This window comes from Colletotrichum orchidophilum (assembly GCF_001831195.1).
Source record: "Colletotrichum orchidophilum strain IMI 309357 chromosome Unknown Scaffold_59.1, whole genome shotgun sequence".
NCBI lineage: Eukaryota > Fungi > Ascomycota > Sordariomycetes > Glomerellales > Glomerellaceae > Colletotrichum > Colletotrichum orchidophilum.
In genome coordinates, this window is record NW_019173015.1 from 98,015 (window position 1) to 115,008 (window position 16,994).

Here is a 16,994-nt window from a genome sequence, read left to right on the forward strand (position 1 = left end):
AATCAGGTCAGCGGAGAGCTGCGGTGCCCATATCAAACCTTACGAGTCTCCGGGCCGAGTGGCGAGATGAAGATTTGCGGGTTAGCCTCGCCATCACAAACGCCAGGCTCCAGCCAGTCTTTCCATTTAGGGCGACTATCTACTGTAGCTTGTAGGCGATGGTGGCTGCTTGCCAGCTCTAAATAGAACGATTGCTATTTCGGTGCACTCTTGCCTGTTCCCTTGTATTGTTAGGCGGCCATCGTGTGTGCAGGCTGAATGGAGCCGCCTTCCCGCGCTTCTCGAAGGAGGGAATGGTATGCTGTTTGCACGGGAAAGAAATGTGACCAGACTGAAAGAGAACAAAGTCGCGCGCCGTGGCAAGGGAAAGCAGAAGACGGCGCGTATCACAGTATAGATAGCTGTGGTGTGTGGTGTTTGTGTGACTGGCGTTGAATGTCGCTCACTCTCTTGGTCCCCTGTTGGCGATGACGAGGGGCCACTGATTGTGGTTAGAAGTTGGAAACTTGGAGCTCGGGCCGGACAAACGCCTTCTTTTTCCGTCCCATGTGGGAAGCTGTGATTGGATGACCACCACAGGAACCCCGAGCAAGCAATTTCGTTTATTGTGTGGGTGGGCAGTGGAGACAGACGTGCGAGCCAATCAGACGGGATCGGTACCTGACAGGATGGCGTTGGGAGGCCCCTGCCTTAGCGCGGCCCGTGCATGGCGCTGATGAAGATGGGCGCCGGTGTGGATGGGAAATGCGAGCGACGGTTCGGGGGGTCGGGACCCGTGGGATGAGTGCGGGATTTGTTGAATCCGACGACTTTGGCTGCAACATGTAGAGAGTGAGATTCTGCGGTGGTTTACAGTCGGTTGTTCCGCTTGAAAATGGATTACAGCGTGTCAATGCAATGTCGTAACAAGCCTGCGACTCTGCATAGGACAGCCTGGACAAGTGTGCAACTATTCCGAAGTGTTTTTGTTTGTTTCCTCCCTCACTGTGAACATTTGCGTCGCAGCATCGCCCGCCACCATTGCCGCAGGGAGAGTGCCAGAGACAGGGCGGATGGTGAAACGCTGACTCGGTGTTATGGCCGTGGATCAGATGCATCGTCGAATGACCGTTGGAGCCGCGATTGCATTCTCGTGCGCGTTTGTCCCAATCCGTCTAATTCGTCCCATTGTTGGACTTGTGCAAAATGTGATCCGAGCCCCGTCCATCACCCAAGGGACACTGAGGGGGATCACCCCAGACGGCACTAATAGTCTAACATGGCAAAGACTGCAAGCCATGACCGTACCGCACGGCCGTCTTTTCCATGGCATTGCCGCACGCCACACGGCACACGCGCCTTTCCCTTTTCATGTTGATATCCCACGGTCCTCGTGCTGTTGCTCCCTATCTATCTTCGTGCCTGTACGGAATACGGAGCATCTCTTGTCGAAGGCTGCACTGCAGCAAGTGAATCCGTCCTGAACCGAGACTGGGAGTATTCCTCCACGGTGCCTTAGTGTCAAGACTGCAGGTCCGTCAACTGGACGGTACCTGACGGCGCGCAGGGGTCTACTTCCCATCCACACCCCCGTCGCACAACCCTTGTCATCCGTCCAACGTTGCTTGGGGCCCCTCCCAATCGCGGCTTGCAGCTTGCAGTAGCATCCTGGACTGCGCGCAACCTCAATGTCCCTGTTTCCCTTCTTCTCACTGTCCCTTCCCACTTTCGTCCTTTTTCTTCCATCCCATCCCGTCCGAACTGCACTCACTTGCTGAGCCCGACTGCTTCCTGCCGTCGCTGCACTTCCAGACACGGAGAGACCTGTCGTCGTCGACCCTCTTTCTCTTGCAGCTTCCCAAGGCCACGGTGTGCAGCTTCATCCGTTCTTTCCTCACACAAACAATCATCGACGTCGCTGTCGTCTACATGACAATCTCCTGAGACGGTTTGTGACTGTCCAATGACTGTGAGCTGGTAGTGACATCTCGCAAAACGACCTCACACCTCACCCACCTTCTCACTTTACTCTCTTTCCCCGGCCCAGCGCCGCTTTACATTCGTTCAATCGCGCACACACTCACACAACAACACTCGATTCTCACCCAACACCAAGACAGTATTTCTCAATAAGGTTGTCCTCGACCAACGCGACGCCCTGGCCGGAACTTTTTACTGCCTCTTCATTCTTTTGACGACCACCTCACGAACATAACAACCTTCCTTCCCTTCTGGAGCCGGATCCCTTGAGCATTCCCATCACCAGTCTCTCTCGTGCACGCCAGAGATCCTTCTTCCAATTTTCAGATACCCCGCCTCGACCCACGAAATTCACGATACGAATCATCACACGCCTCGTTTTATCTTAACAAATCACGACGACTGCTGGCTGGACTCGTTGGATTTAACCCATTTCCATTAACCAACGCCTACAGCTGCAGAAATGGCTCACCACCACCACGCTCACAGGCATCTCGCGCCTCGCAACCCCGGTTTCTGGGACAATGTTGGCGATAAATTCGAGGAACTGAATCCCTTCGCCTCCAATGATGAGGGCACGGGAAGCAATGGAGGTAATCTCAAAATCAGACAGGACGACGACGATGATGATGCCACGCCCACACAGCGCGCTAATACGAAGCAAGGCGGCTCGACTGTTATCAAAACAATCTACCAGACTGTTACCGGTGACGACGCTGTCGCCGCCCCTACGAGCACCACCTCTAGGAAGCTGATTGTCGCCCAATCACCTATCCCCGAGAGGCCGAAATCGACGACAGCTGACTCCGCTGGGACTACTATTGCCCGGGCCGGTGCGCCGATCATGGTGACGGCCGCCAGTTCATCGCCCATCGCCAATGCTGCGTCGAATTCGCCACTTCCCTCGGTCATCGAGGACTCCTTGACCGAGAGCATCCAAACCACGCTCGCCATCGCGACGGACGCGCCCACTTTTGCAAAGTCCGCCCAGGCCACCGCCACTGCAGATAATGCCAGCACCATCTCCAGCGCTTCTCCTAGCGCAACGTCAACCACTGATGAGTCGACCAGCAACGAGACCAGCGGTGCCGCAAAGGCTGGCATTGCCATTGGTGTACTGGCCGGTGTCCTGGTGGTCTTTTTGCTCGTCTTCTTCCTCTTCAACCGTCGCAAGAAGCAGATGGAGCAGCATCGCCTGGCCGACGAGGATGAGAAGAGCCATGGGTTCGGAGCCGTCGACGCCGCCGTCAGTAGCCAGAACCCCCGCGCTCCCCGCATCAGTCTCCGCCCCGTCACCCAGTTCCTTCCCAACTTGAACCTCGACAAGCGCGCCAGCAGGGGGCCTGCCATTAATATGAATGCCAATCTGGCTCCCGCTGCCGCTGCTCTGGGTCTTCGTAACCCTGGCCAATCCGCTTGGGACAGACCGGCAACGAACCAGAGCTCGAACCCCGCGAATCCCTTCGGTTCTCAGGCCGAGAGAATCAATGGCCCCATTGCCGAGGAGTCTGTCAGCCCCGTAAGCCTCAACGAGAAGCCCCTTCCCAGTGTCGTCGAACCTGCTCCGGGCACTGCCATGAGTGAGCCCCCTGCCCACACCGGTGCCAACGGTGCCGCTATTGCTGCAGGCGCCGCGACAGTTGGTGCCGGAGCTGTCGCTGCTGGAGGTCTGGCTCGTAAGGCGTCGACCCGCAAGGATGGTCCCAAGGCACTCGATCTGACGCTGCCTGCGCCTCCTGCCCCCTTGTCTACTATCCCTGCTTCGCCCTCCGGAACCACGTTCAGCGCTGACTCTGCCGGCCCTGGTCACCAATCCAATGCATCCACTGGTTCTGCTGCCATTGCCGCCGCTGGAGGTCCCGCCAATACCACCGTTCATCGGGTGCAACTCGACTTCAAGCCTACTCTTGAGGATGAGATGGAGCTGAGAGCCGGTCAGCTTGTGCGCCTTCTCCACGAGTACGATGATGGATGGGTAAGTTTTGATGTCCGTAGTTATGAAATGTATGCTAATGTCCCACTAGGCGCTCTGCATTCGCTTGGATAGATCCCAGCAGGGTGTTGTACCGCGCACCTGTCTCTCCACTCGTCCGGTCAAGCCCAGACCTCCTCAAGCCCAGGGACCTAACCAAGGACCTCCTCGTGGTCCTCACATGGGCCCTGGTGCTCCCCGCGGTCCCGGCCCCAACTTCCCTCCTGGTCAGCGCCCCATGAACTCCCAAGGCGGTCCACCTTATCCTCGACCCGAGTCACCCGCAGACCGTCCGATGAACGCCGGTGGCCGACCTCAATCCCCCGGTCCTCGCTACCAGGGTTCTCCGGCACAGCGGCCGCAGAGCCCCAGCGGAATGGGAGGTCACAAGCCGAGTCCTCCAGGACCGAGCAGAATCCCTCAGCCCAGTCGAATGAACCCCAACGGTCCTCCTAGTGGACCCATGAACGGGCCCCCGGCTCAGGGCCGCCCAGGCCCACCGATGGGACCCGTCGGCCGCAAGCCCGTCCCTGGACAGGCTGTGTAACTGACTACCAAGACAGCGTTCATATGCACCGATTCCCTGCGTATATAACGTCTTTTGGCACAAAGACTGGGAATTCACCTTTCGTTTGGCGATAGACTAGGGTCTGCTTTGCATTCTGGACAGCACGGGCACGGCGTTTCTGCGAACTACCAAAAGAAGAGCTTGGGGGAGTTTTTCCCCTTCACTGGACTCTTACGATGAATCCGACCAAGGGGCGAAACCCCAACGACGCGTTTTATACCTTTCAAGTCACTCCTTCATGACACCGCTTTTGATACACCCTTCTTGCAGCCTCGTTTCAATCGTGGCTTGCAAATTTCTTTTCTTTTACGCTTCTTTTCGCGCGCTCGAACAGCCCCGTTTCGCGATTCCGATTCACCTACCTTGGCCCTTCTCTTGCCACGCGACTGCAGCGGCGGCGATTGGACATGGGGCAAGGATACGCCTAGTGCTTAATGTATATTGCTCACTTTTGTTGTTTGTTTGTTTTGACACATGTCGCTTCTTGCAGCTCTGGTGGCTGTGTTTGGTCGCTCAGCAAACACGCCGGGCGACCTATTTGGCAGGATGCAACGATGCTGTTTTGTCGTTGGTCCCTTTTGAGATGCCTTGAAGTGGTATGATTTGGGACAGCATGATGGAGAGATGGAAAACTTGGAGGCGGACTTGACGGATGGAGAGAGGATCTAGTTCCTCCCGAGAGGGACGAGAACTAGAGACGCTTCTTTGTGTCGAGCAAGCTAGCTAGACAATGAGATGCCTATACCTGAATGTTTCCATCATGATGCGTGTGTAATCCTGTTGGGGATGTTCAGGGCCTTGCCCCCTGCACGCCATTTATTTTTCTCCTGTGTGATTTCCTCATGAGTGTCGTATCGATGGCTGACAGTGTCTTTGTTCTAGTCTCCGGTTTTCCATCGCCCGTCTCGCCAATAGTACCAACTCAACGGAAGCCGGATACGTAAGTTGATCTGATATCCAGGCTTTGATGCGGGAAACAGTCCGTATCTAGTCGACAGTTTGCAGAGCTTTTGCAAAATGCAATGCCAGCTTTCGAGCCGACGTTTGTGTCATCCCCAGGCTCATCGTCTTTGCGATAGTCAGACAGGAGGAGGAGATGGCGGCAGCGACTAACCACGCGGCATTGCCTCGCCCAACCTCGTTGAGTGGATCCTGATGTTTGATGGCATAGGTGAGGTTTGAGAGACATGAGGAGTAGAGCTAGAGCGAGACGTTGAGATGTGGTTATGGCGACGTACAAGCTGGAAGTACAGTTGTGTTTACGAATACCCTGTGTTTACGGATACCCTGGAGGGAAAGTGTCTCGGGGATCTCTAGGGATTTTCATCTACATTGCCGAGGTATGTCAGAGAATGTTGCCATTTTCCATCAGGATGTTGTCATTCTCAACGTGAGTATCGTGTCCTATGCGGCTTGTACGGGAACGAGCCCAGTTCTTCCCCAGCGAGTGTTGAGGCTCGCTGCAGGTCATCATCTTGAGAAAAAAAATATAATCTCCAAGACCAATGGAGCGGAATGATGAAATCGCTTACGCCTCTGCTTGCTGCACTATGTCAAGTTACAGCAACGCGTTACGAGGGCCTTGAGATGCGGCAGCGTATGTCATGATGGGCGAGGTTTGCCCGATTCCCAACTCTAGACGCGCCAGCCTTTCTCTGTCACGATTCTCGACATTGACACCGACTCCTTTTTTGAACGTATAACAAGGTAGCTCAACTCTGGACACTACATGCCGCACGTGAAGGGTGTGGAAGCTTCTGCCCGTAATGCTACCACTCCAATGCTTGAATGAGCTCAAGGGTGGAACTGGACAAGTACGTTTGATACATACGCGATGAAAACAACCTCGAAATCAAGACGACTGGTAGTCAAGGACTGAGAACCGAGGCAAGCTGCCCACCCTAGGCTGTGATTCGAGACCAGATTTAAGTCATCACCACTCTCCTTGGGAGTATCCCGCGCATTCCATCTCGTCGACTTTGCTGACCGCACAAATCCTTTTCATCGGGTTCATAACGTGGTCACTTATATTTCATCTCTCTTCCAACAACATGAAGTTTTCAATCTTTACCTTAACAGTCATGGGACCTGGAATCACCCCGCTCTTCGTGCCCAACAAGCTCATACAAGCATTCCTCAAACAAGCCGACGTTGTCTGCTGCGGCGTGGATCCCTGCTTCATCGGGTGTTTAGCAAAGGATGTATATCACACATAAGGTCCCTACTCTCCTTGGCAGGAGGAGCGTTTGCACATGCTGGCATCTCACTCGTCGAAAGACCTGCTGTCGACAAGACCTTGGAGATGAATTCCATGCCAAGGCACGGGGTTTCCGTTTAAGGGGTTCGGATTTGGAAGCAGTTGCCTGGGGTTCTTCGGTGACATTCAAGCTTGGCCGGCTACGATTTTTTGGGGGCGGGAGGGTTCAAGAAGTGCCAATACCTTTCATTACGGTACCGTTCTTCGGGAACGAAGCTGCTGCCAGATTCAATGTAGCCCCCGGCACCCTATGAGTGATACGAACATTCCTTGACACCGGGTGATCTGCGTCATTCCGTCTGGTTGAATTTCTTCCCCGTGTCTTGAGGTTCAGATTTTTGGCATCAAAGTCACTAAGTTCCCGTATCAGAACTCTGAGGTGAGATTAAGAAGAGATGATGTGCTGTGAGGACGCTAGTCGTCGTTTGGAGGATAGAGCCTGTCAAGCGCCACCTCTGTGATGTACTGGCGTAACCTCCTCTCGCGCTGGCAAGCTATAGACCACCATTAGGACCCAATAGACCGCGACTGAGGTCTTGGTGAACTTCCATTCGACGCAAAGTAGGCACTCTCCCGTCTTTACTCCCCTGAAGGGTGGAGCGAGTTCTCAGTAACGAGCAGCTCGTGTCGTGCGTCCGTGGGCAGGAACTAATGCTTTGCAGGCAGAGCTGTAACTTTCCGACGTGTCCGCATGAAGGTATTGTACCATTCAGCATGGAACTCTCATTGCGGTCTACGATAAGATTCGTAAAATTTTTCCTCTATATAGCGGCGAGGGTGACCTCTCCTGGATTCCAGAGACGATAGAATCGATGTAGGGGTAACCGGGTGACTTACACGGCCAGAGAAAGTCATGGCCGTGGGCAAAAGGGACTGTTCAAACAGTCTGCCTTAAAGCTCCGAATGCATAGTGTACCCATATTCTCCAAGAGGTTTCACGGAACAGAGTTGCTCACCTCTTGATATTCAAGCATAGTCGTGATCCGACGTAAGACCCACTCTTGAATTACCTTTACGACGATCGTGATTGGCTAAAGGCTCACCTATGCTGTCACTCTCGGTGGTTTGGCGCGTTGACACATACTCGCGTATCAGGTTCAAGATCTTAGTATTGGCCGTCAGCAAAGTAGAGTGAGCACATGTGCCTCATCCCTCACACTTTCTAGTCCTCAAAAACTCGGTCGTCGTTTCCTGGCTTGGCAACACCAATGATGAAGGTTCAAGTCCAGAGCTGAAGCCCGTGCCAATTGAGCTGGTTGCTTCGCCGCCATTCGCAAACTGTCGTACCACTCAGAATCGCGAGGATCGCTAGCGCACACAATAAAGCGATACTTTCAAGCGCGACGAGCAACATATCGCGGGGCCGTCCACTGTTCGCAACTGCCGCTACCGCGCGGCGCTCAATTCCTGGGGTACCATATTTACATTGTACAAGTTTCCGACCGTTCGAGTTGTTTATGAGTTCTGAATCGCCTCCGCCTGCGTTGTATCCTTGGCCTTCCTTGCGGCCTGTTCTCTGTCGTACTCGATCAATTGCTTCGACCAGCTGTGTTCCTCCAGTGTCAGCCAAGACTCTCTTTCGTGCGTAGTACCCAGATTGCACGGGGAAAGGGGAACGAACTATCTGCTGGGGAAGAACCGGCCCTCCTGAGGCATCACGTAGCGCACCTCCTTCTCGGCGCTGATCTTCCAGATGACGGCAACGACGCCGGCCATGACGGCGCCAATGACGGCGGTGTTGCGCTTCCAGTTCGCGGGCTGGGCGTACCAACCACCGGCCGGCGACCAGACGTGCTTGGGGTAGCTTTCGTGTGGGTTAGAGGAGCTATTCTCGAAGGATCGGGGAGGTTTGCGTCGAAGAGGAGATATCGCTGGGCTAGAACTCACGGAACCTTAGGACCGCCTCCCTGTTTGTGAGTTAGCTATTGGCCCGGCATCCCCAATTGAGCAGCGACGTACCATTTTGACTGTATTCTCAATGTGAGGGACTGGATAGTGTGGTGATGGCAATCGCTGTCCCGCCTCAATTCGATATTGGAGCTTTTGCCCTTGGACGTCGTGAATGCGAAGTGCACCATTCCTCCCAAAAAGTGGAGCCCGAACCATCCGGAGCCACGGAGGAGCGGATGTTCCGCCCTATTCTCGGTGGATCGTGCACGGGTCCTCCCCCCTAGCATGCTGGAGCTCACACGACTTCGAATCGGTCGGCTCCAGAAACTTTTTCGTGACGGGAGACCGGCGCCTGCGAGAGAAACGGGACGTGGAACTTTTTCCCCTTTGCGATCGACCCCCAGCGAACAATAACCTGCCAATCGCCTCGGCCGCCACCGCCTTGTACAACACCCATAGACTCTTTCTTTCCTTCGTCCGTTTTTTAGTCGCTTGTTACTGGGCTCCTCGCAGCTCAGCAACCAAACCTTTTCCCCCGAATGGCATCCCAGATGAAGAGGTTAAGGATATCAAGATGCACTGGGCAATTGCTCAACACCCAGGCCAGGACACACGCCTCGCCGTGCCTGACGCCCATCTCCTTTAGAACACAGCAGCACCCCTTCGCCCGTCACAGCAGCAACCCAGTGCGGACACTATCGACCTCGTCCCCGTCCTCGGCCGCAGCAGCAGCAGCAGCAGAAGCACCCGACGCCTCGCTCGACGCCGCCACGCCCGCCCCGAAGAAGCTCTCGAAAGAGTTCCCGTCACCTCTCCCCGAAAAGGCCCTCCAGTCAGCCAAGCTGGCCGCCCTCCACGCCCGCCTCTCCCTCCCCGAGAAGCTGCCCCTCCAGACCCTCGCGCGCACCCTCGTCGACCCCTCCGCCGACCCGAGCCCCAACTTCAACAACGCCAACCTCGCCGTCGTCGGCGGCTCCCTCATCAGCTACCACGTCTCCGAATGGCTCATCGCCCACTACCCGCGCCTGCCCATGGCCATCCTCTACGAGGCCATGCGCGCCTACGCAGGTTCCGACTCGCTGTACCGCGTAGCGAGCCAGTGGGGCGTCGAGAGCGCCGCCGCCCCGGGTGGAGAGGTTGACCCGGGCCTGCTGCAGTGGTCCCAGGACCCGGAGGCCGGCATCGTCCACGGCCGCTGGGGTTACGTCCGCAAGGAGCACCGTCACCTCGACAAGTTCAAGTGGCGCCGCTCCGTGTCCTCCAGAGTCGTTCTCGACGACGAGTTCGGCGACGTCCTGCACACCCCCAAGCAGAACCCGCTCGAGCCCGTCCCCGACCAGCAGGACCCGGCCGTCGTCAGGGAGCAGTACAAGAAGCTCCGCAACAATGCGCACGCCGCCCACGTCCGCGCCGTCACGGGCGCCCTCTACGCCCACGCCGGTCGCGACGCTGTGCGCTCCTTCATCGACGCCCACATCCTCAGCCGCCGCGTCGAGCTCGAGAAGCTCTTTAGCTTCAAGCTGCCCACCCGTGAGCTCGCCATGCTCTGCGCCCGCGAGGGCTTCGAGGCCCCCGTCGCGCGGCTGGAGAGCGAGACGGGCCGCCTCAGCAGGACGCCCGTATACGTCGTCGGCATCTACAGCGGACGCGACAAGCTCGGCGAGGGCACGGGGGCCAGCCTCGACTTTGCGCGCCTGCAGGCTTCCATGAACGCTCTCAAGGCGTGGTACCTCTACAGCCCCGGTGCCAAGGTGCGGGTGCCGAGTGATATGCTCGTTGAGGGCGCGAAGCCGTGGCAGCCTGTGCACATTGACATGGGAGAGATTATTTAAGAAAAGACATTGGGGAAGAAGGAGGGAAAAAAAAAAAGGAGAAAATGAAAAGCAAAACGCATCGACTGTAATTCATCCATCAGAGAAGGAGGAAAGGGGCGACAAGATAGGAGGAGAGAGAGGCGGAGGGACGTTGTTGACGGGCCGGGGGACAGGTGATCCCGGATAACCAAGATGCCTTTTTCTGGGCAGTGTACATTTTGAAGCAAGGGCATGTAGAAGGTCAAGCATGTCTCTGTAAGATGAATAGATTTGTAAAAACAATGACACACTCCTCGAAATGGGGCCATTTACTGAACTAGCCTGTGCCTCAATCATACTCATCTATCTTCTATCGGCTGCACGATGCTCTCAGCGTGGCAACTATTGCTCATAAAAATGTTCCAGTTCCACAGAATTACATTCGCCATCTTTCCAAGAGTCATCCATCTCTTCGGGTATCTTCATTCTACCAACTCCATGACTCGACTCTTCAACTGAACTGGTCACCCTCGCCCAACTTGTGCGCCATTCCCCGCCTCACCAAGCACCGATATCGATCCTTCTTTATCCCCGCCTCCCTCTCCAGTCTGAGCTTCTTCTTGCGCTCGTAGACGGCCCGCACCGTCCCGCGAATCTGCTCCCGTCCCTCGGCGTAGTTGGCCCTCGCCAGCGCGGCCACCTTTTCAATCTGTTCGGGCGTGTAGACAAAGTTCCAGGTGCTCAGGTAGTCCGTCGTGCCGGGGTTGATGCCGGGGGCCTTGGGGTTGGCGAGGTAGGGCAGGTAGATGATGGCGATTCCTGCGTCGGGCTCCGTGAGCTGCCACGAGGTGGACGCCGTGATAGCCTTGGAGGGCGGGGGGGTCTCGGACGAGGAGCGCTCTTGCGTGGTGCCGACCCAGACGGTGCAGTAGCCCAGCTCGCCCGACTCCTCGTCGCCGGGCATAAACTTGGCCGCTTGCCCGCTCTTGGTATTCTCGTCCGGCTTGCGGTTGGCTCCCTCGGCCTGGTGTTCGCGCTGGTACTCCTTGGCTTTACGGAGCTTCTGGTCCGCTTCCTTTGCAGACGCGGCCTGGGCTTCTACGAGCTCGTCGCGCACTTCCTTGGGGGATTCACTGGCTTTGGGCCAGCCGACGCCGACGGGCCAGCCCTTGATGCCGCGTTGGCGGGCGTAGCCGTCGGCAACGGCAAGCCAGTTGTCGGTCTTGATGTCTGCGGAGGCGTCGAAGGCGACGACAACGTCGACGTCGCGGCCAGGGCGGAGAAGCGGGTAGATGGGGAGGTTGTTGGACATGCCGGCGTCCATGAGCTGCAGGTACTGGTTCGTATAGGTGCTTTTTGGGGCTGTTTCTGGGAGCTTATTCTCCATGCCGTAGGCGAAATTCGCGACAGTGCCGGGGTCGATGGGGTGGACCTTGCTGAGGTCCTCATTGTAACCGGAGATCATGCCGTCTAGAGCGCCAAAGCCAGCAAGGCTCTGCACGAGAGGCCGTATCTCGTTATAATAGTGGCTCAGGGTTGCGCAGAAAGCGCTGCCAAAGACGCCGAGGAGAAAGGGCATGCGAGTCTCCGGGAGATGGAAGCCTTCCTCTGGAGGCACGTCGACGCCGTTCTTGAACCGCCGGCCCATGGCCCAGGTCGGGATCCCGGCGGAAAACTCCTCGCAGAAGAACTCGTACGGCGTGATTTCGAACCACTGGAACCAAGCTTCCTTTTTGGCAACCTCTTTCGCTGCGTCAGAGGTAGACGGCACTTTTCCGCTTCCGTCAAGATTGACATCGGGGATCTCGTGGCGGACGGCCGTGTAAATGGGTAGCGGGTTCTGGCCGTATTTGATGTACTCCCGCTGGTTGGAGAGCTTGAAATCCCGATCGCTCACTTCGAGCTCGCCCTTGGGGACCAATAATCTCGCCGCCAACAGGAGGCCGTAGACGTCGACCAGTCCAAAGTCCGCGCCGGGGTCACCCTTGAGCTTCTCGACAAGGCCGCTGAGCAGGTACTTGCTCGTGGGCGCAGAAAGCAGGGTCTGGAACGCCACGGGAGGATAGGCGATGTGGATGCCAGCGCGGGCCTTGAGATGTTGCAGGACCCGGGGGAGACTGCCCTCGGATATGGACGAGTGGTAGAGGGCCTGTAGCCAACACGAGCCGCTCACACCAGAGGTATATGTGACACAGTCGAACAGGCCATCTTCGTCAGCAGCGAGCATGGAGCCGGTGCCGGCAACCAGGGCCCTTAGACCACCTCCGGAACCGCACATTGCGATTGTCGGGACGTCGTCCGGGTGGACATCCCTCTCGTCGATGTCGAGGTACTTTGCTAACGCCATGGTGGTGACTCGTTTCCGCCTTGCCAAGAACTCTTTTTCCTCATCACATAGGTCGTTGGAGACCCTGACCTTGGCGGCATATTGCACCTCGGGGTTGATGAAGGGGTCATGGGCTTCTCGCCAAATCTCATCAGCTAGAGATCCGGGTGCCATGGATAGCTGCTGGTGTTAGCCAATGGTAACAATTGGTGATGTTTGGGAAATCTCACTTCTCTCTGGAGCTTTCGGATGTATCCGGGGACCAACCTGGACCATTCTGGTAGGATGAAGCCAACAATCTTGTCTGCAGTCCATTCGACGTCGGCAGAGTCGGACAAAGTCTCAAACTTGAGGGCAAAGTTGTACCATGCAGTCTCGTCAGACTTGGTGCTTCCCGGATTGCTGCGAACTCCCTTCCTTCTGTCGTCCTCGGCCAGGGAGAGCCGCTCAAACTCATCGGACGGATAGAGCGCCCAGATGACCAGACCGCCGGTCAGGATTGCGACCGGGATCGACGTCTTCTTGGGCGGGACCTTCTCCCTTGCCGTGAAGAAGCTGTGCTTTGACTGGCGGGACAGCGTAGGCCTTCGGTGGACCAGGAGGCCGTGAGTCCTGATGCGACCGACGGTCACGCTGTAGTGGAAAGTTCTCGCAGCCCGGCGCAGCGCGTCGCGGGAATACGGCGCGAACAATCTCATCTGGGCGATACTGGGAAGCTTGAGTTGTGTGACATGACTGGCTGGACGAGCCAGAATGAATGGTGGTGTTGGCTGCGTTGTGATCAGTTGTGAGTGGTGTGGCGTGGCGCAGGGCGGGATGTTGGCGGCGGTGATTACTATCGTCCTAGCTGATCAGGAATCTTTTTGACTGTTACGGTTCTGGCAAATTTGTTGTCTTCATCTTAGATCAGTCACCAAACCTGGCCAGTGCTATGGATGAGAAAAGATTGCAGACCAAGATGGCCGCGGCTGCTCCGGGAGAAAGCACCGGAGCTGAATTAAGCGCAAAGCGCGAGGCAGTGACAGTGAGGTTAGCTCAACAACTTTCTCTGCCGACCCTGGTCTGCTCCTGACATCATTGAGGCACGATAGGGATTGGTGGAGCCAAAGCAAGGAAGAGCAAGGGGGCAAAGGGCGGACTCTCCATCGGATGGATTAGAGAGGTACTTCACGTTTGCACCAGAATCTCGGTTTATATGAAGTGACTTCCTATGTGGCAGGAGCTCCACCATCCGTTGAGAAAGCTCCGGGCGGGTTCATTCGCCAATTGAACTGGTGGACCCGGAGGCCGCTCTGGCCACTCTGTGGCGCCAGTTTCTCCCTTAGCCCCCGGCCTCTGCCGCATCCCATGTGACGATGACATTTCTATCCGTACAATGTCACAGCTCATCGTTCAGGTGAGTCTAGAACCTCAAAGTTTCTTCAGACGACCCCATCACACAATCAATGACAGGATCCGGTGTATTTTCTCCTCACAGCTTGGTTAGTCTCTGAGGGTCACGGGCCAACGACCAAGCTTGTTGCCAGCCAAAAGAGACAGTCCTCTCAGTCCGAAGCCTCAACTGGACTAATGCGGTATCCGCCCCCAGTCTGGTAGGCTCACAACTTTGCTGCAGTTCGTCCATGCTTGATGTCAAGATGAATCTTCCGATTAAATAACTTCAACCCTTACCCTTGAGGTCATTTGGCTGTCCAGGGGCGGGCCTTCGATTGACATACCTATTTAACAGTGATCCTAATAGATACCCTCGAGTCTGCTGGGGAACGGGCCAACCCTCAAGAGGTTTGGAGTCTGCATTGCGACTTGTCCCTCTTTTTGCATTTGGTTTTTGATATTGTTATCCACCCTCCAAGGAGAAGATGCTTTTCAGCTGTGACGAGGGACCACCTGCAAGAATATGCAAGACAATTTCCGCCTAGGTGTGCAATTGTTACCAAGAGGGTTAATGGTTAGTCAAGCCTTTTCATGTTAGAATCCAAGCGGCGTAATAACGCCCAAAACCCGCGACAAGAGCCACACGGCAATAAAAGCTTCCTTTCAGCATTTTGACATTTTTGATCGATGCTAGGTAGACAACTCCATGCTGAAAGAGTACGCTCCCGCCAGCCTCCTCAGCCATGAGTTGTCCTCGACTCCTCATCTCGTCCTTCTTGCTTACTCGGCTTGGTATTGTCTGGAGGATCAACAACCTTCCGGACCTTCCTTGCCTTTATCTAGACACCAGACTTATCCATAAATTCGGGTTTCAATCAAGCCAAGACTGTTGTATGTCATCATGGTCGTATCCTCAGTGGCTATGCCTACCGTTGACGCTGCTGAGCTAGACTTCCAGCCGGGGGGTTCATTCCGTGTCTAAGCCAAGATCTCAACTGTTACAGGCATATGATTTAAACCTGCATGCTAAAGCTCGTCTTATGCGAGGAGACAGCTAGCGAGATAAATTTCAGAACGTTGTTTGAGGGGACAACGGCGATAAGTACCGCAACAAGATACGCCTGTTGTGCTGTCATCTCACTGTAAGCTCTACAGCAGGCAAAAATGAGATCAGAAAGACTTTTAGGAGTCCGAGTTTGCGTCGCAAATACGTTGAAGATCTTTTTACCTATGCAGAACTGGTGACCAAGGATGAACCTTCCTCGTTCAGGTGGTAGAGCTGTGGACACCTATGCTTACCGGATGAATGCGTCAATGTCCAGCAACGATAAGGAAACATTGTGAGGCACCAACTACGATTTATTCAGTTTTATGTCTCCAGTATCGCTGTGTTGGGCAATCTCTCAGCCCTGTGCTCACCGGCCAGAGCTGGTCGTGGGTATCTTGACAGACAAAGTATCCAGCTTGTATTCTACACATCGAGGAGGTAGCGAGACAATTAGGGTGTTCACCTGAGACGGATGATTCGACCTGCTCTCGAAGTGGATTGTTCCAGCATTGGAACCTGACCAACACCTGTCTCAAACCCATGCCAATGGAGTTACACATCTTGCGGCGGTTGAGGACTTGTCCCCGACAAAAGCAAAAGCATGCTAAGACAAGTTGTTTCGTTAGGAATCCGCAGGCGATTGCTACGTTTTAACCGATAACAATTTCTTCCATTCGGGAGGGCATAATCAAGCCGAGGTGACGGGTGTACCGATTCGTGGCCCAGCCGGAGCACATCAAAGGCACCGGGGTAAAGGCCCCACAATTGCGGCGATTGAGAACCGGCCACATCACTTCAGGACCGGAGCTTCTCATGCCGGGAAGAACCAGAAGGATCCATCTCCACCTCTCCTTTGAGCCTCTATCAGCTATATACTACTCGTATCGCTCGTATTCGCTGCTTTGTGAGTGACAATATAATACCAGAGGAAACCTATGGTCAAACCCCACTATGTTGGTCTAGACTGGGAAGACATCGCTGCTCTCCGAGTCTGGGATGCGGCAACTCACTGGTGAGGGCCGAGTTGGTGCTGTGGACAACCCAGCCACAGCATTCCTGAGAATCATGTTGAGCTCAAGATTGCGCACCCAATGTGTCCACAAATCTGTGGTTACTGGCGCCCAGAGGTTTGGTGGCTCGATGAGGAGTGGTAGAGGTTGCCAGCGCACGGCCGAGCTGCCCTCGGGTGACAGAGAAGGCACCGTTCAAGCGCTGCCGAATTTAGAGCGGCAAGGTAACGCACTACCTGCAGCGAGGGATGCGATTATCACGTTCGACAATGAGGGGCGCGATGGGCTTCTTGTCGACAAACACAGACCAGGAAAAATTGAGGAGTGGCTTGCCTCGGCAGATTACAGTGGCGGGCATCAATGGTATTTGCGGGCGGTTCTGTCCTGTTCATTTTTCTGTCTCGTTTGCCTTAGGCCGTCTTTTTGCTGCAGGATCTGTCGCCTGCGCGAAGCCGAACAGCAATTTGTCCGACGCAGGGAGTTTGGGCAAGACAGTAAGACCCGAGACACGGCAAGGCTGGCTGCCAAGCTTGCATCCCGTGCCTTATCTTGGCTGGCTGGCAAAACTCAACATGCCGCAAAGTCGTCACTTCACTGCTCGAGCAGGCCTTCAACGTGACGGACGGTGGCTGAACAGGTGGTAGTGACACAGCCCAGGCGGTCTCTTGGGTAGGCAGTCCGCTTCTTTTTCGGCACGCCACAGGCAGGATTGGTCGTCGACAGCCTGGGCCGAGAGGCATTCTTGAGCTCAGCTCGACCTCGTACCTGCAAGTGTGGACATATGGCCCTCCGAAGTG

The 16,994-nt window shown here is 55.5% G+C and overlaps 5 protein-coding genes across 5 annotated transcripts; 3 read left to right on the forward strand and 2 right to left on the reverse strand.

The window, feature by feature from the left end:
• Positions 1-2,422: 2,422 nt before the first annotated feature.
• CORC01_07357 (variant SH3 domain-containing protein) lies at positions 2,423-4,478 on the forward strand (the record flags this gene model as incomplete). Its single annotated transcript, XM_022618994.1, has 2 exons — positions 2,423-3,934; positions 3,984-4,478. 2 exons carry the CDS (start codon positions 2,423-2,425, stop codon positions 4,476-4,478), a joined length of 2,007 nt encoding a protein of 668 aa, XP_022474457.1.
• Positions 4,479-6,550: 2,072 nt separating this feature from the next.
• On the forward strand, positions 6,551-6,715 carry CORC01_07358 (uncharacterized protein; the record flags this gene model as incomplete). The annotated part of the gene is made up of 1 exon (XM_022618995.1): positions 6,551-6,715. One exon carries the CDS (start codon positions 6,551-6,553, stop codon positions 6,713-6,715), a length of 165 nt encoding a protein of 54 aa, XP_022474458.1.
• Positions 6,716-8,211: 1,496 nt separating this feature from the next.
• Positions 8,212-8,933, reverse strand: CORC01_07359 (uncharacterized protein; the record flags this gene model as incomplete). Its single annotated transcript, XM_022618996.1, has 4 exons — positions 8,212-8,302; positions 8,378-8,560; positions 8,649-8,663; positions 8,716-8,933. 4 exons carry the CDS (start codon positions 8,931-8,933, stop codon positions 8,212-8,214), a joined length of 507 nt encoding a protein of 168 aa, XP_022474459.1.
• Positions 8,934-9,185: 252 nt separating this feature from the next.
• On the forward strand, positions 9,186-10,478 carry CORC01_07360 (54S ribosomal protein L3; the record flags this gene model as incomplete). The annotated part of the gene is made up of 1 exon (XM_022618997.1): positions 9,186-10,478. The coding sequence occupies one exon, from the start codon at positions 9,186-9,188 to the stop codon at positions 10,476-10,478; it is 1,293 nt and encodes a 430-aa protein (XP_022474460.1).
• A 472-nt stretch (positions 10,479-10,950) lies between these two features.
• CORC01_07361 (cytosolic phospholipase A2 zeta) lies at positions 10,951-13,463 on the reverse strand (the record flags this gene model as incomplete). The annotated part of the gene is made up of 2 exons (XM_022618998.1): positions 10,951-12,945; positions 12,996-13,463. The coding sequence occupies 2 exons, from the start codon at positions 13,461-13,463 to the stop codon at positions 10,951-10,953; spliced, it is 2,463 nt and encodes an 820-aa protein (XP_022474461.1).
• Between the last annotated feature and the right edge of the window lie 3,531 nt (positions 13,464-16,994).